The following is a 22,296-nucleotide window of genomic DNA, read 5'->3' as shown; positions in this document are numbered from 1 at the left end:
ACGGGTGTTTGTATATAGGTCTTTGGTTGTTCAGGTTTTCTCCCGTGTAAAATTGGAAGTGTCTTGGCGACGTTTCGACGAAGTCTCATTCGTCATCTTCAGGCTTCAGCTTCGTGCTTCTGGGAGCAATGAACCAGAAGCATGAAGCTGAAGCCTGAAGATGACTTAATGAGACTTCATCAAACGTCACCAAGACACTTCCAATTTTACGCGAGAAAACCGAATAACCAAAGACCTCAGAAAACATATATATATATATATATATATATATATATATATATATATATATATATATATATATATATATATATATATATATATATATATATATATATATATATTCGATAAAAATGAGGGAAGGTAAATAGATTGTATAAGAACAGAGCTTACTGAAGAAGAATCAAGATAGGTTTTTTTTCAAAGGTTAGATCTATCTCATTAGCAGTTTAGGATTCTTTAAAAATGTTAACAATCATATGTAAACAGTACAGCAGTAGATTGCACTATTCAAAGGGTTTTTGATGAAGTCCTTCATAAAAGATAGCTTGAGCAAATTTAACAGTCAAGAGATCAATGGACATATCCCATCACCTGACTCTTGGTTAAAGAACAAAGTGTAGAAATAATTGGACACTTCTTATAATAGAAAGAGAGGCACAGTTAGGCTTTCTTAAGAAGCTGTATTAGGACAAACACATTTTAATAACTCTATTAATGACTTGGAGTTAGGAATAAACAATAAGGTATCCTAGTGTCATCACACAACTCAGAATACTACAGACTTACAAAAGGATCTATCTAAACTGGCTGAGAGGATGTGTCAGGTGAAAATAACCAGGAGCATTCACTGAGTTCAAAGCACAGAAGAGTTTATTATTGCTACCTATACACAAGAATCTGATCAACTAATGGTCAACGCTAAATTAGCATTAGATAAGGGTCAACAATATTCACAAAAATGTTGGCTGGGGTGTGTCCTGTGTTGGTGGGGCTTGGTTGTGCTCAGTCTAGTCTGTGCTGCAGGGGGATTTGAGCTGGTGAGCTGCATAGCTGTTGTTTGGCTTTGTGGTCGTACTACATCTTCATAGTGGGTGTCAGTCTGCTGCATGAATGGATTGAAGGGGTTTGAAATGGCTAATGTTGCAGCTGCGGTCTGGCTTCTGGTCCTTGGTCGTGCTTCATGATCAGTGTGGGTTTGGGTCTGCTTTCTGGGTGGATGTGCGGTGGTGACATCCTGTGTGGACCTTGTGAGTGTGGGTCTGGTGTCATTCCTCGTGTTAGGGACTCGTTTGTCAATAACCAGCCTGACCAAAATCAACCCCGATGACGCTAACAAAATCAGACTCGAGATCTCCAACATCCTCTGCACCAGCAAGCCATCCAAAAGCAACTTACCCAAAGAGGAACAGACAGCACTACTTAACCTGAAAAAAGATACCAGCATAATAATCCTACCAGCAGACAAGGGCAACGCCACGGTGGTTATGAACACATCTGACTACCAAACTCCCCCATCAGCGAAGAAATCCAACAAAGAATCATTCCCAGAGAGAAATCATCCAGATGCCCTAAGCTCTATGGCCTCCCCAAGATACACAAAGAAGGAACCCCACTCAGACCCATAGTCAGCTCCATAGGCTCACCTCTACAAAACCTAGCCAAATTTCTCGCCAAACAACTACAGCCCTTTGCAGAATCCATCACCTCACACGTAAAAAATTCATTCCAGTTCATAGAGATCATAAAGAAACAAAACTTACAGCCCAGCGACCTACTCGTGAGCTTTGATGTCATATCCCTCTTCACCCAAGTGCCAATCAAAGAAGCCTTGACAGCTATCCAAAACAAATATAACCCCCCCAAGCACATCCTAGATCTGACCAACCACTGCCTATCCAACACATACTTCATCTATAATGGACAAAAATACAAACAAGTAGAAAGAGCACCCATGGGATCACCCTCTCACCTGTCATTGCCAATCTCTACATGGAACACTTTTGAAACCCAAGCTCTAGAAAATCTGATCACAACCCAAACTCTGGCTCAGATATGTAGACGACACCTTCATAATCTGGCCACACGGAAAGAAAAACTTGACAACTTCCTCACACACCTCAATAGCCTACACCCCAAAATACAGTTCACCATGGAAAACAGAAGTTAATAACCAACTTCCCTTCCTGGATGTCTTAGTCTACAGAAAACCCAATGGCTCCCTAGGACACACCATCTACCAGAAGAAAACACACACAAACCGCTATCTGCACGCACTCTCACACCACCACCCAGCACAGATCAACTCCGTAGCCAAGACACTCATCTCCAGAACAAAATGCTTAGCTGATGAACAACACCTAAAACCCGAACTAGACACTCTCACTAACGTACTAACATCCAATGGATTCCAAAAAATTAAGATTACCAAGCTAATCCAAAAAGAACCCCCCACTAAAATCCAAGACAGAGAACAAGAAAACGGCACAGCCCTCCTCCCATATATAAAAGGCACCACAGACAGAATCAGCAAGATCCTCCACAAACACAACATCAAGACAGCATTCTGCACAAACAGAATCTTTAGTGAGATTTAACTGTCTGCCTTTTAAGGTATCTGAGAGAAACACATTATCTAATTCAAAATCAATTATTCCTTCGTCAACTGGGAGTTATTGAATTTATTATCCACGTTTTATTGTGCTGCCCTTGTTATATAGTGTGGAGTATAGATTTATTAACTCCCCTGTTGTTAGGTTATTCTTGTCCTATGAGGAGGAAATTTACCTGGCTGAGATGTTCTTTAAAACATCAAGCTAAATTAACTTATAACTATGGCCATTATGAGAATAGATTTTTTTTAAAGTATTACATATTGTTACAAATACCTTATGTGCTCATTTTCCTCAAAAAAAAAAAAAAAGATAAGAAGAATCAATAGAAAATGTTCTGTTTTATTTAGTTTTCTATTTTTATTTTGCTTATGTTTATATTTTCTCTATTTCATATAGCATTTTTATCTTTCTAATTGCTTTATTTCTTTCATCTCTTTAGCTTCATTATTATTTGGTCTCAAAGTGGAAATAAAATTATTTCTCATTATTATGATTACATTTTGTCAGTCTAAGTTCCCAATTTGGAGTTTTCCCCCTTACTTTTACCTTATTTGCCAGAACTTTTCTGCTGATTTTATTTTATTTCCCAATCTTTCTACTCTTTGTTTCCAAGCCATCTCACTGTGGTTTGTCTCAGGGCCCCCTGTTTCTGATCCTGCTTCTTGGACCTCTCAACCTCCTGCCTGCTATGTCTTATGCTTTTGATTACTCAGTCAGCTTGTATCAAGCTGTTCTGCTCTGTACAAAGACTGATTTCTGGGTATTGATCTGGACAAAGCAGGACAATAAAGTTCTGTAACTGAAAGTAGAATTGCCATATGACTTCTGAAGTTTGAACAGCTTTCACTTGTGCCTCCTTCTGGATTTTTGATTCTTAAGAAACAGTTGGCCAAATTGCATTATCTTTCCCCATTACCTCCTCTGGGAAAATACGGTTGCCGTCATCTCTCTATGTATTGAAATCTCAGGTGTATACATGCTTTCTCATACTGGTAAAAACTACATCCTAAAACATTGTGCAATAAAAAAATCAAAGGGATCAAAATATAGTGCACTGCTATGCAGAATCCATAAGAAGGCCTGGTGGAGCCATGTATAGCTAGATCCAAATGAGTACATTTTGCAGTTGACATGCACAAAAGGGTTTGACAGTGGGCTGAATGTATTCACCAGTTGCTTCTTTTGAAGAGATGTCAAGCAAAGCTTTGTTCTTTAAAAAAGACATTTAAGCATTTCCATAACAGATCCATGGCTGGCTTCTCCCACTATAGTTCTAAATATTATTTCAGCAACCGGAAAATAAAAATAACCCTTATGCCCTATGTGATTTGGATTACACGGTACCTGGAGGGCATATTAATTTTCCATGTAGGCATTTAGATAAAAACTAATACTAAGTTCTAATTAGAAGAGGCATTTTTTATCCTCTTCTTTAAACCTCTGGTTTATTTTCAAATGGACTCATTCCTGTTCATTCATTTAAATTTTTTTACTACTGAGCGAATGTTTTAGCCTATATATATATATATATATATATATATATATATATATATATATATATATATATATATATATATATATATATATATATATATATATATATATATATATATATATATGAGTCTTTGGTTATTCGGGTTTTCTCCGCGTAAAATTGGAGTGTCTTGGCAGCGTTTGACAAAGTCTCATTCGTCATCTTCAGGCTTCAGCCTGCTTCTGGGAGCAATGAACCAGAAGCATGAAGCTGAAGCCTGAAGATGACGAATGAGACTTCATCAAACGTCACCAAGACACTTCCAATTTTACGCGAGAAAACCAATAACCAAAGACCACATACAAACACCGTGAAAACCTCAGAAAACATATATATATATATATATATATATATATATATATATATATATATATATATATATATATATATATATATATATATATATATATATATATATATATATTCGATAAAAATGAGGGAAGGTAAATAGATTGTATAAGAACAGAGCTTACTGAAGAAGAATCAAGATAGGTTTTTTCAAAGGTTAGATCTATCTCATTAGCAGTTTAGGATTCTTTAAAAATGTTAACAATCATATGTAAACAGTACAGCAGTAGATTGCACTATTCAAAGGGTTTTTGATGAAGTCCCTCATAAAAGGTAGCTTGAGCAAATTTAACAGTCAAGAGATCAATGGACATATCCCATCACCTGACTCTTGGTTAAAGAACAAAGTGTAGAAATAATTGGACACTTCTTATAATAGAAAGAGAGGCACAGTTAGGCTTTCTTAAGAAGCTGTATTAGGACAAACACATTTTAATAACTCTATTAATGACTTGGAGTTAGGAATAAACAATAAGGTATCCTAGTGTCATCACACAACTCAGAATACTACAGACTTACAAAAGGATCTATCTAAACTGGCTGAGAGGATGTGTCAGGTGAAAATAACCAGGAGCATTCACTGAGTTCAAAGCACAGAAGAGTTTATTATTGCTACCTATACACAAGAATCTGATCAACTAATGGTCAACGCTAAATTAGCATTAGATAAGGGTCAACAATATTCACAAAAATGTTGGCTGGGGTGACTATGGGAGGCAGAGAACGGAAGTGTTGGGAAGACTGGCAAATAAGCCAGCAAACAGATTATGTTGAGGAAGGTAGGAGCCTGGAAGGAAATACACCAGCTTTCCCCTACTTCACCTGTGAGATCTTTCCAGATTTTGTTTTGGGGCAACCAAAATGTTTCAACTTTCTGAAATGATATTTATTCGGGATTCAAAAAACAAAACAAAACAATCCATGATTTTCCATTTGGGGCACAGCCCTAAAAAACATGGGCTAAATTAAATGGTAAAAGAATCCCCCACTAGCTACATTACAAATTTAAGTCATATACATGAGATCATATTTTTATTATCAATTAATTACCCCGACTATTACTAACACAATTACATTCTGTTTTACAGTCATTGTGACACAGCCCTAACCATTAAACAAAATAAGTACCTGCCACACTTTTGAATAAATGTTGGTATTTGCATTTTTTCCCCTTATAACAATATATTAAAGGATACATTTAAAATGTTGCAAATGTGCATTACCCTAGTTAGAAATAAATAATATGTTTACATTGCTTACTGCTATTTAGTGCTAAATATTTTAAAATATTTTTAAAAAATAAAAAGTTGATTTTTAATGTAGGCTCCAGCCTGGGAGGTGGTCTGAAAAAAACCCTAAATTTTTAGTCTTTTATTATACCTTTGGTACTTATGAAGTCTTAATATCTTTCAGTTAAGTAATGGAAGTGAGAGGGGCATCATTGTTGGACTGTGCTTTTAGGACATCTGTTGGCCTTGAAATCTTGGGTTGAATGGATGGAGAAACCAAATCAATTTATTGTTTTCCAACAAACTTGATCCAAAGAGATTCCATGGAACTGGTCTACTTATTGGTTTCTTGGTTTGCTGCTGCAGATGACAGTTCTGCTTACTGAGAGCCATCTTCAGTTTGCCCTATCTACCCCAGAAGTTAATAATGCAATCATTTTTCTAAAGAGCCTTAAGGAGAACTATCTTGCGATTACATTTCAGTCTGGAGTTTTTCTAGGATGTACAGCAGGGTTTAAAATCAATGTAAAATAATGTTCTAGATTTAATGAGTGAGATCAGAGAAAATAGATGGAAAAGGTGAGCCTGGAAAACATAACTATTTGGCTCCCTTGCTCAAGGTGAATTATACGTAATCTTTCTGAAGTCTACAACCTTCCCATGGTGTCAAAGAGGGATTTAAAAGATTTTTGAGAGATTCTGAGCAGCTGAAAAAGCTTGGGGAACTACCAGTAATATAGAAATACTTTATGAAATAAATGTATGTTAGTCATCAGTTTAGCCAAAGTCCACATAAATCACAGTTGAAAAACAACAGGCCAGATTCCAGCCCCCCTTCTGTGATTGTGTCCCTCTGGAACAATTAAGCTGTTCACTGAAAATATCTGAATTGGCTCCCTTCCAGTTACACAGGGGAGAGGATACAAAAGGAATATTACCCTGAGTTTGTTGATGGAAAACAGAAAGAGGAAATATATCTACTACTGTCTTTCAACAAAATGAAAAGGCTAATTTCAGTTAGCCTGTTGTTCTTCTGAGATAATTTCCCATCTGCATCAGAGAAACAGCTAGAACAACTTTTATGAAAATTAAAATAGGAACTACCCTATAAAGAAAGTTTTTGCAAATGTTATTTCTTGTACATTTGTAAAAGGGGAATTAGGTACATGATTACAACGGTATTAGGGGTGGGTTTCAAAACCTGTCACTACCAGTTTGCTCTTGGGCATGTGCTCACTCGCATGTGCACGCAACACTTCTTCCCATGCACATGCACAGAAGCTTCTGCACATGTGCAGAAGTGTCTGGGCAAGTAGGCAGAGCATCCCGCCGCTGCAGCTACCGATTCGCCCGATCCAGGGTGAACTGGTAGCAACCCACCACTGAATGGTATATAGGAATGATACAGGAGCCTGGGCAAAGAGATGCTGCCAAGAAATGGTCCAATAAGAGATAGCATAGCTTTCAGATGGATAATGGGAAGGGCAAGAGGCACAGAAGAGACCCTCCATAATTTCTCAGGCAGTAAGGGAAGCAGGGAAAGAAATCTACTTGTAGAGGTGCAGATTAATGCCAGTCTTGCAGAGCAAGCTAGATAGGAAACAGGAAGGTTGTTTCCTATCTAGTTTAACTTGGATCTTTTGATGTGACAACGGGGTGCAAACCAGTTTAATTTAAGGCTCTTTATGGCTCACTTTATGGAGTTTATGGGACTGTCTCTCGCTCATTGACTCTTTCCATACCCTAGCTTTTCCTTTGCGTTTGCTATTTTCTCCCCACTCTTCTAGTTTTCTCTTTCCCTTTCCTTCTTTTTGTTTTCCTTCTATGGCCCTTCACATTCCCAACATATGGATTTGTCAGTGGACTCACGGAGACTCCTCATAAAGGAAATTTAGAAAACCATCATATGTCTACCGTGCCCTAAAGTGCCCAGGGGAAAATATAAGAACTCTATTCCTGGTAAATCCTGATAACCACTGGACTTGCGGAGAGCTTGAAACAATTGCTTTTATTCGATGACCAATTGAATCACTCCGTTGAAGCAGACTGATGAATCAAAAGACAGATGAGATTTCAAAGAATGCTGTAGATTTTTGAACCATGACAGATTCTGTGTTTTTTGTTTTGTTTTTTGTAACGGCCTCTGGCATTATTACAGGCAATGCAGTGCTGCAACTTTATTTGTCTATATGGCTATATGGAGAATGCTATAAGTGGGGACTGAATCATGTGATGGGCATTCTGATGCTGACCAGCCAATAAATGCAATTTATCACTTTAATAAATTCTCTGCTTCTCACAGCTCTTCTAGATGGCAAGCTAACATTACTATGGTTTTCATTCACTTTCTCAGGACCTGCCTTATAATACCTAGTAAAACATCTGGGAAATTATTCTTCCATACACATGTTGTTAGATCAATATGATTTGAACATAGCCAAATTTTCTTTTACTGCCTGTAAATTTAGGCATACCTTGATTGCCCACCATTGAACCCACCACCAATTCTGTCTAGTCTAGTCTAGTTTAGTCTAATCCAGTCTAGTCTATTTTTTATTTTTAATATATTTCATTTGTAATTCTGAACTGTGACTGAATTAAAATTCTCACTTACCCACTCATTTCTGGAATATCATATTCCTCTGCTAGTGTTGCCAACTAGAAGTTCATCTCAGCTTTCAGGACTCAAAATATCTGCTCCACACCAAACACCAGTCAGTCCAGAATACATGCTTACCTCAAACCTTCAAAACTCTGTATGATTGGGGCAGCTCTGTTACCTCAACAATGAGTATTGTAGTTACCAGGACAACACTTATTACATGTACTGACTGAAACCTATGCTAAAGGAAACATCCCTTGTACAGTTTAGGATTTTGGATGACAGTATTAGTAAATCAAATATAGAAAGTCTCTTAAAAAAAGCATTTGGTCATAGCCCTTGAAATAAAAGAATTTGAGGCAGAGGAAGAGAGAACTTGCTGCTGTCATTGTATGATAGAAACCAAGCAAGATTTCTAAACTTTACTATGATTCCAGTTTCTACTGAAACAGAATCAGTGGAATTCAGAGCCAAGAAATACTTAAAATCAATTGTGTGAGAATAATAAATTCTTTGTTAGATGGGCAGACTTCTGTAAAATGACAGAAAGCTTATTATATAAGACACTGCACAGATATTCCCATTATTAGGAATAAGAATTTACCTATATAAATATATTACAAGAGTATATGCACTAATATGGTTGTTTATCCCAAAATAAGTTATGATTTGTGGTAGAAGATGGGGTTGCCTCAGGTTAGCTGCTCATAAATATCTATCAAATGAGACAGAAAAAAACCTAAATGGAATACGAACGGAAAACTGTTGCTGAAGCCGTCTAAAAGTATCTGAAATGAACAACTCACACTTGCATATGGTCCAAATAGCATGTTAAGCATTTATTTTATAAGCCTTGATACAGAACTACGTTAATTAGTTGTAAAACTGCTGTGCCATGCTAAACATATAATCTTTTAATGATATAACCTTTTTTTTTTGGCCTCCTCTAAGCTGTAACAGAGTTGTGTTTGATTAAAAAGAAGGCCTTGCCTTGGTGAATGATTTACAGATAAATACTCCACGTTTAAGACTCCAGAAACCCATGTGTCCCAAGGGGAATATTTTAAAAAATTCCAAGGCCATCCATAAACTCTTAAGCTAATGGCTTAATTATGAAGGTATATGTGCAAGGGCAATCCTTCAAGGACAATTTCTCACATACCTTTAAAGTTTGGCCCACTTTTTCTGGGCCAGCCCCCTTCTCCATAGCATGCTTATTTGTTATGATGTTGTATATTATTGTGTGATCCTGTTTCTGCTGCCTTGATTGAGTAATTAATAGAGAATATCCAGTGATGATGTTACCTAGCCTGGCAATGACACAAATGCAGGAAAATGACCAAGCTCAGAGAACATTAACCCAGTGGTGGGTTTCAAATTTTTTTACTACCGGTTCTGTAGGTGTGGCTTGGTGGGCGTGGCTTGGTGGGCAGGGCAGGGGAAGGATATTGTAAAATCTCCATTCCTGCCCCACTCCAGAGGAAGGATACTGCAAAATCTCCATTCCCTCCCCACTCCAGGGGAAGGATTTTTATTTATTTATTTATTTTATTAAATTTCTATACCGCCCTTCTCCCGAAGGACCCAGGGCGGTGTACAGCCAAAATAAAACACAGAATATGTACAATTAAAAGAATTTAAAATGAACTATTACTATGCGGCCGATAATTAAAACATTTAAAAATTTAAAATATTATTAAAACCCCAATTTAAAAGCAACTATTTATGCCAGTCCTGCTTGAATGAATAAATATGTTTTAAGCTCACGACGAAAGGTCCGAAGATCAGGCACTTGACGTAAGCCAGGGGGGAGTTCGTTCCAGAGTGTTGGTGCTCCCACAGAGAAGGCCCTACTCCTGGGGGCCGCCAGCCGACATTGTTTGGCGGACGGCACCCTGAGAAGGCCCTCTCTGTGAGAGCGTACGGGTCGGTGGGAGGCATAAGGTAGCAGCAGGCGGTCTCGTAAGTACCCGGGTCCTAAGCCATACTGGTACTAGTACCCGGGTCCTAAGCCTAAGGATACGGCAAAATCCCCATTTCTTCCCGATCAGCTGGGACTTGGGAGGAAGAGAATAGATGGAGGTGGGGCCACTCAGAATTTTTACTACTGGTTCTCCAAACTACTTAAAATTTCCACTACCAGTTCTCCAGAACTGGTCAGAACCTGCTGAAACCCACCTCTGGATCCAACAGTTAAACTGCTAAACTGCTATATTCTCTAGTATGAGAATATTTCTAACTGGGTTAGAAATCTAGACCCAGTTGAATACTGCAGATGATAAGAGGGTCTTTCCCATGAAGGGTCAAATTTTCTATGCCAACTTTCCTTATACTCTCAAGATAGTGAAATTACACTAATGCTACATCTTTAATAAATACTCATATTTCTGATTTCTGCCCAAATAGACCTAGCTTTACCATGGTGCCCTATCCAGCTTGGTATCCCAGTCCAGCCAATGTGGGTCAAGGTCCTTCAAAACCATCAAAGCCAACCCTCTTGATATCTCATCATTCTCAAACATCAGAGGAAGCACTCCACAAGAGCATGTCCTTGGGTACATTTGAACATCATGCCAAGCTTGATGTTCCAGAAAAGCAAGAGGCAAATAATGTTTTACTGCTTATAGTTTTTGAAAGTTTTTTATTTTTTTAAGTTGAAGGAGAAACATTTTGCATTGATGCAGAACAATTTGCTGAACAATTTTGATGGTGCTTTGCTTTCTTTCCCTCTGACTTAAAAAAAAGAGATTCAGGTTGAATACTTTAAAAACAAAAAAATCAACACAGTGCTTGAAGGTATCATGTTAAATCTGGGGGGTAATTAATGTTCTCTAAATATCTACTGTTCTTATTTGTTATCGTATTCTGCCAAAAATAAAGAAGCAGATATAGATATGTCAGAAGTTTCCATTATAACCCATGGATAAAACATTTTAAATTTTTAACGGCTTGAATAATTTTGCCTAACTCTCTTATCACACAATCATATCCAATAATTCCCTCTTTTAGTACTGAATGTCCAATTCAAACTGAGTCACCAATGCTGATTTGAACAGACCCTAATTTCCATACAACATTTATTTCATTTTGTATGTTTTTTATATATAAATACATGGCAAAGGATAAATCATTTAGAGGACCTATAGAAACATAAACAACGCAGGCATGTATAAAGACAATATCTGGAGAACAAGGGTTGGTTTTTAAAGAAACAAATAGCTATACCTGTTGGGAAGAAGTCGTTCATTTTCTTCTTGTAAATTTTGTAGTCAACTTCCAAAAATACACAAAAAATGACACGGTCCATCTGAAGGGGAAAAAAGAGATTATTTTACCAAAGTGTTATTTTGGCCTTTAAATATCATCATCATCCTCATCATCATTAAATGAAACACTTGGTTATAACTTTTGATGGATATGTTTGCATATGTTCATACCATAGTAGTCCAAACGTCCCAAACCGCACACAAAGATTTATTGTTTGGGTCATAGGGATCATTTCAAGTAGCAGTATAAAATTTAGGGAGTTTCTTTTTCCATTTATGCTAACTCTGTATGCAATACTGGAAACATCTGTTTCTGGAACTGCCATATACACTGATTAAATAAATAAGTGAAAACAAACTTGCCTTCATAAGGCCAATTCCATGTAGAGTTGCTTTTCAACAGATAGCTGGTTAGGCAATCCAGCTTGAACATTTTGGCTCGAATATTAATCTACCTGCTTATCATAATTTTAAAATGCATGGATGGGTCCTAAAACAGCTGCCTCTCAGGGATTTGGGTTAAAGAAATGAAACCTCCATTCAAGGTCACTGGAGATGTTTCTGCAGGACTGTTTACTATTCTGGAAAGACTTTTGAAAACCTTCTATACTGTCCTTAATTATCTAAGCCTACCTGCTTTTAAACTAGTGATGGTTAAACAAAATCAAAAAGAGAGAGTAAGGCAGCCAGATGGCAGCCAGAATAAGTAGTAAATAAAACAGTTCATAAAGAGGAAATTCTCAAGTAAAGCCAAGCATGTAAAAAAAGCACAAACTGTATACAATAATTAGCTCTTAACAAGAATATTTTGGCAAGCAATTCTGTGTCAAAAAGTTTTACACAAAGGATTCACTGAAAAATAAAGGAGGGGATCAAATTAAACTGTATTTACATATTAAATGTTTAAACTACCAGTTACCAGAGTCTTATAGTGGCTTACCATAAAAGCATAAAATCAGAGTTAATAAACATTAAATATTCCATCAAAACCATAATCAATTAAAAGACTGTTTTTGAATTGTTTCGATTGATTGAATGATTGATTGAATGATTGGGCAGCCATTTGTCTGGAATTGTACAGTATTTCCTACTTAAGCAGGAGGTTGGACTTGAAGACTTCTAAGTGTCATGCCTGGAAGCCATCTTTTACATTGGACCTTCAGCCTGCCACATTTTCTACTGTGGGAAAATGGAAGGGGGGATTGTATGGAATATGGAAGATATATAATCAAAATAATATTCCTTTCTCAGAGAGTCAAGGATGCCTTGCCTTGGCACCTGGAATCGGATGACTGGGAGGTGTCTCCAGTTTGGATGGTGTATGATTGGGTCATGTGATGGACACGTGGGTGCTGGGCAGGGACTTGAACTTTCACTTGGGTGGGAAAACCTGGAAACTTTCAGATTCGGGTTTTCCCAGGTGTGCCAACATGACATCTCTAATAAAATGGGACTTTGAGTAATCTCCAGCCTCGGATTCTTCTTTCATTGAAGGTGTTACTTGGAACACTGACACTAAGGTCCCTTCCAACTCTGTTATTCTGTGTACAAAGTGGTTAATTATTTCAATTTGATGGACCATTCTAGAGAAGGCTTTTTTTTTTTTTTATTCAAAAAGTTTTTATTAGTCAAAAAAAAGGTTTATACAAATACATATCAGGTATGGTAAATTTTCATTTTTCTTATCTAAAATAAGAATTTTACTCAAATTTTTTAACACATACAACAGCCATATGGCAAGCAGGTAACACGAAGTAGCTAAGTTTACAAATTTTAAATACGTAATAAAGAAGGGTCAAGAATAAACAGAATATCGTACTAAAGAGAATAAGGAAAACCAACACAATCCCAAATATCTTTATCACTTCCTAGTTTTGGATCTCAGAACTCTGGGTTCAGCCTGACCAACTCCAGGGCCGCAACAGCGCAGCCGCTCAGCCCCATGATCTATAACCTCCCTTCTTCAATTCCTGGGTCATCTGATTCCAGGAGGCTTTGTGTTCCTCCACATAGGCCGTAGCCTCCGCAATTGTACTGATTTTTTCGTAATGCCCTCCCGAAAATCATCAATCCTCTGGCATCAGCCATCTGAAGCCCACTCCTTCTGGTACAATTTGCTTGACAAAAATAATATTTCTTTCTTTTTCACGCACCTGTCTGGGAATCTGCCTCAGAATGGCTATCTCCTGCCCCTGTAAATCAGTGCCCCACTCCAGAGGAAGGATACTGCAAAATCTCCATTCCCTCCCACTCCAGGGAAGGATATTGTAAAATCTCCATTCCCTCCCACTCCAGGGAAGGATATTGTAAAATCTCCATTCCCTCCCACTCCAGGGAAGGATATTGTAAAATCTCCATTCCCTCCCACTCCAGGGAAGGATATTGTAAAATCTCCATTCCTGCCCCACTCCAGAGGAAGGATACTGCAAAATCTCCATTCCCTCCCACTCCAGGGAAGGAAACTGTAAAATCTCCATTCCTGCCCCACTCCAGGGGAAGGATACTGCAAAATCCCCATTTCTTCCCGATCAGCTGGGACTTGGGAGGAAGAGAATAGATGGAGGTGGGGCCAGTCAGAATTTTTACTACCGGTTCTCCAAACTACTTAAAATTTCCACTACCAGTTCTCCAGAACTGGTCAGAACCTGCTGAAACCCACCTCTGGATCCAACAGTTAAACTGCTAAACTGCTATATTATCTAGTATGAGAATATTTCTAACTGGGTTAGAAATCTAGACCCAGTTGAATACTGCAGATGATAAGAGGGTCTTTCCCATGAAGGGTCAAATTTTCTATGCCAACTTTCCTTATACTCTCAAGATAGTGAAATTACACTAATGCTACATCTTTAATAAATACTCATATTTCTGATTTCTGCCCAAATAGATCTAGCTTTACCATGGTGCCCTATCCAGCTTGGTATCCCAGTCCAGCCAATGTGGGTCAAGGTCCTTCAAAACCATCAAAGCCAACCCTCTTGATATCTCATCATTCTCAAACATATCATGTCCACAGACACTCAGGAATACAGCTAACTTCCTGTCCCGGGTAGCCTTATAATCTGCACAGATTCGAATAGAGCCGTCCGATTTAATCGGAATCACTATGGGTGTCTCCCACCTAGCCTGCTCTCGGGTTCTAAAATTCCCTGCTCTATCAGTTTATCGATCTCCTTGTCCACCTTGGGACGGAGGCGAAGGAACCAGCGTGGCTTAAGGCGTCTAGGGGCTATGCTAGGGTCCATATTAAATGATATAGGAGTCCCGGTATATTTTCCTAGCTTGTCATTGAATCGTCAGCAAATTCAGTAACCAGATCTGAGAATGGATCTGGCGTAGTGCCGTGTATTCCAGTTACTGCCAATCCCAGAGCCTCGAACCACTCTAGGCCTAGCAGGCTGGGCAGCGAGCCATTGACCACAACTAACTTAAGGCGGCCACTGAAATTTCTGTATTGTACCCTAAATCTTCCGCAACCTAAAATGGGAATACGATTCCCTGGTAATCGCAGTCTGAGCCTGCAGGACAACAATCTGCTCTTCACTATCGAAGGCACTAACCTCCTAAGTGTATCCCATGATATGATTGACACAGATGATCCTGTGTCAATCTCCATTACAAATCTTGCCCTCGATTAACACTGAGAGAAACAACTTCTTTTTCAAACTGGAGCTAGCCTGATCAACTATTTCCTCAGGCCAGCTGCGCACAATTGTAAAACAGTCCTCTTCCACCTGTTCCATTCTATTCTGTGGCCTGTAACCTCGAGTGTTAGGCCTCGCTGGGGTACCATTTACAGGAGTATGGCTCTACAGACCCTTGCTAAATGCCCTTCTTACCGCACCGCCTGCAATCAACATTTTAAATTTTTAACGGCTTGAATAATTTTGCCTAACTCTCTTATCACACAATCATATCCAATAATTCCCTCTTTTAGTACTGAATGTCTGTTGTATTCTCAGAACAACAATGAGGAGGCGATGCAGGGTAACAATTAACAACCATTTATTAACTGACAGAAACCTTCAACCGTGACTCGCTTCCGATACTTGGATAACAAGTTAACAAGCAACAACAACAGCGCTGACAGCTCTTTTATATAGGAGCTGTCAGCGTCTCAGCCAATCAGCGTGCTACTGTGTCCCGCCAGTTTGCTGCCTTGCCGGCAGACCAATCAGCTGTGTGCCCCATATCACATGGCCGCCGGCTGTCCATAGCAATGTCCATTTCAAACTGAGTCACCAATGCTGATTTGAACAGACCCTAATTTCCATACAACATTTATTTCATTTTGTATGTTTTTTATATATAAATACATGGCAAAGGATAAATCATTTAGAGGACCTATAGAAACATAAACAACGCAGGCATGTATAAAGACAATATCTGGAGAACAAGGGTTGGTTTTTAAAGAAACAAATAGCTATACCTGTTGGGAAGAAGTCGTTCATTTTCTTCTTGTAAATTTTGTAGTCAACTTCCAAAAATACACAAAAAATGACACGGTCCATCTGAAGGGGAAAAAAGAGATTATTTTACCAAAGTGTTATTTTGGCCTTTAAATATCATCATCATCTTCATCATCATTAAATGAAACACTTGGTTATAACTTTTGATGGATATGTTTGCATATGTTCATACCATAGTAGTCCAAACGTCCCAAACCGCACACAAAGATTTATTGTTTGGGTCATAGGGATCATTTCAAGTAGCAGTATAAAATTTAGGGAGTTTCTTTTTCCATTTATGCTAACTCTGTATGCAATACTGGAAACATCTGTTTCTGGAACTGCCATATACACTGATTAAATAAATAAGTGAAAACAAACTTGCCTTCATAAGGCCAATTCCATGTAGAGTTGCTTTTCAACAGATAGCTGGTTAGGCAATCCAGCTTGAACATTTTGGCTCGAATATTAATCTACCTGCTTATCATAATTTTAAAATGCATGGATGGGTCCTAAAACAGCTGCCTCTCAGGGATTTGGGTTAAAGAAATGAAACCTCCATTCAAGGTCACTGGAGATGTTTCTGCAGGACTGTTTACTATTCTGGAAAGACTTTTGAAAACCTTCTATACTGTCCTTAATTATCTAAGCCTACCTGCTTTTAAACTAGTGATAGTTAAACAAAATCAAAAAGAGAGAGTAAGGCAGCCAGATGGCAGCCAGAATAAGTAGTAAATAAAACAGTTCATAAAGAGGAAATTCTCAAGTAAAGCCAAGCATGTAAAAAAAGCACAAACTGTATACAATAATTAGCTCTTAACAAGAATATTTTGGCAAGCAATTCTGTGTCAAAAAGTTTTACACAAAGGATTCACTGAAAAATAAAGGAGGGGGATCAAATTAAACTGTATTTACATATTAAATGTTTAAACTACCAGTTACCAGAGTCTTATAGTGGCTTACCATAAAAGCATAAAATCAGAGTTAATAAACATTAAATATTCCATCAAAACCATAATCAATTAAAAGACTGTTTTTGAATTGTTTCGATTGATTGAATGATTGATTGAATGATTGGGCAGCCATTTGTCTGGAATTGTACAGTATCTCCTACTTAAGCAGGAGGTTGGACTTGAAGACTTCTAAGTGTCATGCCTGGAAGCCATCTTTTACATTGGACCTTCAGCCTGCCACATTTTCTACTGTGGGGAAATGGAAGGGGGGATTGTATGGAATATGGAAGATATATAATCAAAATAATATTTCTTTCTCAGAGAGTCAAGGATGCCTTGCCTTGGCACCTGGAATCGGATGACTGGGAGGTGTCTCCAGTTTGGATGGTGTATGATTGGGTCATGTGATGGACACGTGGGTGCTGGGCAGGGACTTGAACTTTCACTTGGGTGGGAAAACCTGGAAACTTTCAGATTCGGGTTTTCCCAGGTGTGCCAACATGACATCTCTAATAAAATGGGACTTTGAGTAATCTCCAGCCTCGGATTCTTCTTTCATTGAAGGTGTTACTTGGAACCCTGACACTAAGGTCCCTTCCAACTCTGTTATTCTGTGTACAAAGCGGTTAATTATTTCAATTTGATGGACCATTCTAGAGAAGGCTTGAGTCTAGGTCCACCAGTCTGAAGATTAACTTCTTCAGAGGATCTGAATGAATGGAGTTAGGAGGGAATTATCCTGAACAAACTGTTTACTCAATAACCTGGAGCCAAGCTTTAAAGGTAGTTCATTCAGATTATGCACAATCTGAACACTCACAATCGGTTTGACGCTTTCCAAATAGCTGCAAAGTACCATTTTTTTGGGGGGTGGGGGCTCACATAGACCAATCTGGTTGCTGAATGTCACATTAAGTGAATTTTCTAAATAAGATACAAATGTAGGTCCACAAAGAGCATATTCCTGTAGGTAACAATAGAAGCTAGCAGATGTAGACAACTGTTTCACATGACATGCTGCTTCACTCTGAGAAACTTAAGATCAAATTTTAGGAGCATTTCTAGGTTATTTTGGGGAAATGAAACCCCATCTAGAAACCCCTTGTATCACTTTTCTGTAATAATATCCCCCACTCCATCTTGCAATATTTATTATTTATTTATTTATTTATTTATTTATTCAATTTATTCTCTTCATTAGCAAGGGAAATTGCATCACCATGGAGACCATTTTTTTTAAAAAAAAGAGACTTGGGCTCTTTACACATAAAAAACATGACAATACCCTGTTATATAGTAGAGTCACCTTACAGGGGAGATGAAAATATAAAATAAAATAATGAATAAATGCACATGGTAGTTTATATTTATAATCTATTTATCAAGGGTACTATTGGTCATTATGTATTGATAATTGTTTTATGTTGGCCTTTGTAATATAATTTGATTTTGATTTCATAATTGTGTTATAGCAAAAAGACTGGTATATTGGTTGACACTTTAGATATGAGCTTGTAGCATATACAGATGCACCTTGACTTAATAACCATAACGGAGCTTGGAATTTGGGTCATAAGTCACTGCGGTTGTTAAGAGGATTTTATTTTATAATCATTTTTACAAGAGCCATTAAGCAACACACCTCAGTCATTAAGCGTATTGTGTGATTGTTAAGCAAACAACATGGTTGTTAAATGAATGCACCATATCCAATGGACATTCCCCCCCTCTTTTCTGCTAGAATTGCAAATCAGATTCACATGACTGTGGGACACAACAACTAGTAGTAAATGTGTTCCAAATGCAATAAAGTGACTGTGAGGGATTGGGTTCAGAAGTTGTAACTTTAAGGACAGGTGGTAAGTAGCTTTTTTGAAGTCCATCATAACTTTGAATGGTAGTTAAACAACCGGTTGTTAAGGGAGGCCTGTCTGTAAGTTATGCAATTAATTGTATAATTGAAATTACCCAAATTAGGAAGAGGTGGTTGTATAATTTACCTGTGCATATGATGGCACAGAAAAAAGTTCATCAAATATGGAAGAAGGCAGGGGTGAAATCTAAAAATTTTCCCTACCAGTTCTGTGGGCATGGCTTAATTGGTGGGTGTGGCTTGGTGGTCAGATGGCTGGGTGGGCATGGCCAATAACAATAAATAATAAAAATAATAAACAAAGTATAAAAAAACAATAAGAGATACCAAAAACCAACTTTCACACTTTACACCCACACAACACAACACAACACATTCACACACAATGTAAAAGCAGCTGCACTTCACACTTCACACAGCCACAAAAAGCTCAAAAACCAACTTTCACACTTTACACACACACAACTCACACACTCTCTCACACACACACACAAAATACCACATACAGCTTTCTGAGATTTTGTGTGTTTGTGTAGTTAGAGTGAAACACTACAGAAACACACCAAATCTCAGAAAGCACAAAATTTTATTTTATTTTATTATTTATTTTATTATTTTATTATTATTTTTTATTTATTTTTATTTATTTATTTATTTATTTATTTATTTATTTATTTATTTTATTTATTTATTTATTTATTTATTTATTTATTTATTTTATTTTGGACTTCAATTCCCAGAGTTCCTCAGCCAGAAAAGCCAGACAGCATTAATCACTCAGTGATGAAATAGATTAGTTAAGTTTAGATTAGTTCTGTCTGGTGCTGAAAGCAAAACTGGGGCTTTCCGGCTAGGAAAAAAGCCATGAAGTAGATCAGTAATCAGGTAAGTGTCTTAGACTCTTTTAAAAGGAGTTTTTCTACATGTTTTCTACAGGAAACATGTTTTTTAAGGTTCTACTGATGAGGAACTCAGGTGAGATCCCCAGAGTAGCCTTTAAATTATTATTTTTTAAGTTTAAAGGCTCTGCCGATCTCAGCTGAGGGGCGGGATCCTCAAAGGCTTTTTTTAACTTTTAAAGGCATGTTTCGGCTGAAGCAAAACCTTCTTTTAAAAGTAAAAAAAAAACCCTCTGCTGATGATGGGACTCAGCAGAGGCAGGGGGTGGGACCAGGGATTTTTGCTACCGGTCTTCCGAACTAGCAGCTGCCTTCGCTACCAGATCGTGCGAGCCGGTCCGAACCGGGAGCATTTCACCCCTGGAAGAAGGGCTGAAAACATGTTTATCTGGATCCAGCCAATGGGTCAGAGGCGTTCTATAAGGTTCATAAGGACCCAGGAATAGCAACTCAACTCTAAGTGAAAAAGAGCAATGAATCAAGAATCAAGAGAGCAATCATAGATCCCAGGTGGGTTGAAGAGGACTGATCAGTCATTAACTTGATATTGGATGATGGGTTATGTACGCTAACTATCAAATCAATTATGAGTTAAATGGAGTCTTTCCACCAGTCCGGAAAAGTTTTTAAAAGCCCATCAGAAGTAGAAATAACATTCAGCAGGATTACACATCCCAAAGGGGATGAACCTGAGTTACTCCCTCTCAGTTCTCTGCTTGCTTTTCCTGCAAAGTTTGGTTTTAAACTTGGACTGACTATCTAGCTGAATTTTACAACTTTGGCAAAGATATCTGTATAGAAAAAATATAAGATCTATTTCTTAATAAGGACTAACGTATTTTACATTGAAACGTATTGTGGGATTCTGAATTTCCTTCTCTTTGAAAGAAAGCCATTTTTTTTCCAAATAATGCTCAAATAAATAAATACAGAATGTACCAAAAGTCAATCACAATGTGTTTTATTAATTTTAAGCTTTACAACACTGGTTACCTGGACACAAGAGTCAAAGATTTGCAGATGAGTTTCACTCACTATATAAAAATAAATTGTCATTCCTCTCTGTATGTCTGTGCCCACAGCTGACTTGTCCGTATGCTACTCAGTGTGCATATACATAGAGATGATAATCCTCTTCCACACTCAGATATTTCATCTGAAACTGATCTATCCTTTCCCTTATTCTTATCAATCCTGCTTCAATGAGATTCAACTGACTGCCAAAACCCCATTATTTCAAGGTGCCAAGAAACATCAACAAAGTGTGTTACTGGATCTGTGATTCCCACCCCTTATAACTAAAGGTAGCCCTTGCTTAATGACCAATCCCTTAGCAACCATTCAAAGTCAGAGCAAACCTCCTCTTGAGCTACTTACGACCCAATTTCAAAGTTCCGGTGGCCACATGCACACACGTACACAAATACAGAGACACATGATCACATTGTGGGCACTTGGCAACTGGCTCATATTCAAGGTTGTTTGCAGCATCCTGTAGTCAGTTGATCGCAATTTTTGGCTTTTTTTTTTTTGCCAGTTTCCAGCATTTGTTTGATTTCTGGCAAAAAATGCCCATTGGGAAAAATAGGTTTGCTTAACAACTACTGCATTGGCTTAAGAATGTTTGCTTAGTAGGTACTGCAAAAAGGTGGTGAAATTGGGTGAGGTCACATGGTTAACTGCTTAATGTCCACCAGGACTTTCAACAATAATTCTGGGCTCGATTATGAGTTTAGGTCAACTGTCAACCTGTAGAGAGCTCTTATGTGGATCTAACCTCAAGATGTCCAGTGGATAGATAATTGATTCACATTGTTGGAATGCTTTCATTATATGAACAGGTCACATTGGAATTAGGTAGCAAGATTTCTGATTAGACAGCAATGGGTTAGAAGGAAGTTTCTATCTCTAATCCTATTACACATGACCTCCTTTGCAAAGTTTCTTGGATTCTTGCCTCCAAAACAATACAATATAAAGATTAAAATACCATTAAAAAACTTATTTAAATTAGCCTGAAATTAAGAATTTCCATACTAAAACCCCCGTTTAAAATTGATAAAATTTCCCAATAAAACTAATTTAAGCCAGCCCCGCGCGGATAAAGAGATGTGTTTTTAGTTCGCGACGAAATGTCCGAAGGTCAGGTATTTGACGTAGACCCGGGGGAAGCTCGTTCCAGAGTGTGGGCGCCCCCACAGAGAAGGCCCTTCCCCTGGGGGCCGCCAGCCGGCATTGTTTGGTGGACGGCACCCTGAGAAGTCCCTCTCTATGGGAGCGTACGGGTCGGTGGGAGGCGTGTGGTAGCAGCAGGCGGTCCCGTAAGTACCCAGGTCCTAAGCCATGGAGCGCTTTAAAGGTCATAACCATTGCTTAATGACTAATCCCTTAGCAACCATTCAAAGTCAGAGCAAACCTCCTCTTGAGCTACTTACGACCCAATTTCAAAGTTCCGGTGGCCACATGCACACACGTACACAAATACAGAGACACATGATCACATTGTGGGCACTTGGCAACTGGCTCATATTC

General features: G+C 38.1%; 1 protein-coding gene across 1 annotated transcript in view; it reads right to left on the bottom strand.

Moving 5' to 3' along the window:
• MACROD2 (mono-ADP ribosylhydrolase 2) overlaps window positions 1-22,296 on the bottom strand; it is a 1,239,845-nt gene that overhangs the window by 181,749 nt on the left and 1,035,800 nt on the right. Inside the window, exon 8 of the mRNA XM_058180509.1 lies at window positions 11,551-11,632. Within this exon, the coding sequence (XP_058036492.1) occupies window positions 11,551-11,632 (82 nt within the window). The remainder of the gene's footprint in view (window positions 1-11,550; window positions 11,633-22,296) is intronic.

Source organism: Ahaetulla prasina, chromosome 1 (genome assembly GCF_028640845.1).
Source record: "Ahaetulla prasina isolate Xishuangbanna chromosome 1, ASM2864084v1, whole genome shotgun sequence".
Classification (NCBI taxonomy): domain Eukaryota; kingdom Metazoa; phylum Chordata; class Lepidosauria; order Squamata; family Colubridae; genus Ahaetulla; species Ahaetulla prasina.
Note: the sequence above shows the minus strand (reverse complement) of the source record. Positions and strands in the feature narration are given on the sequence as shown.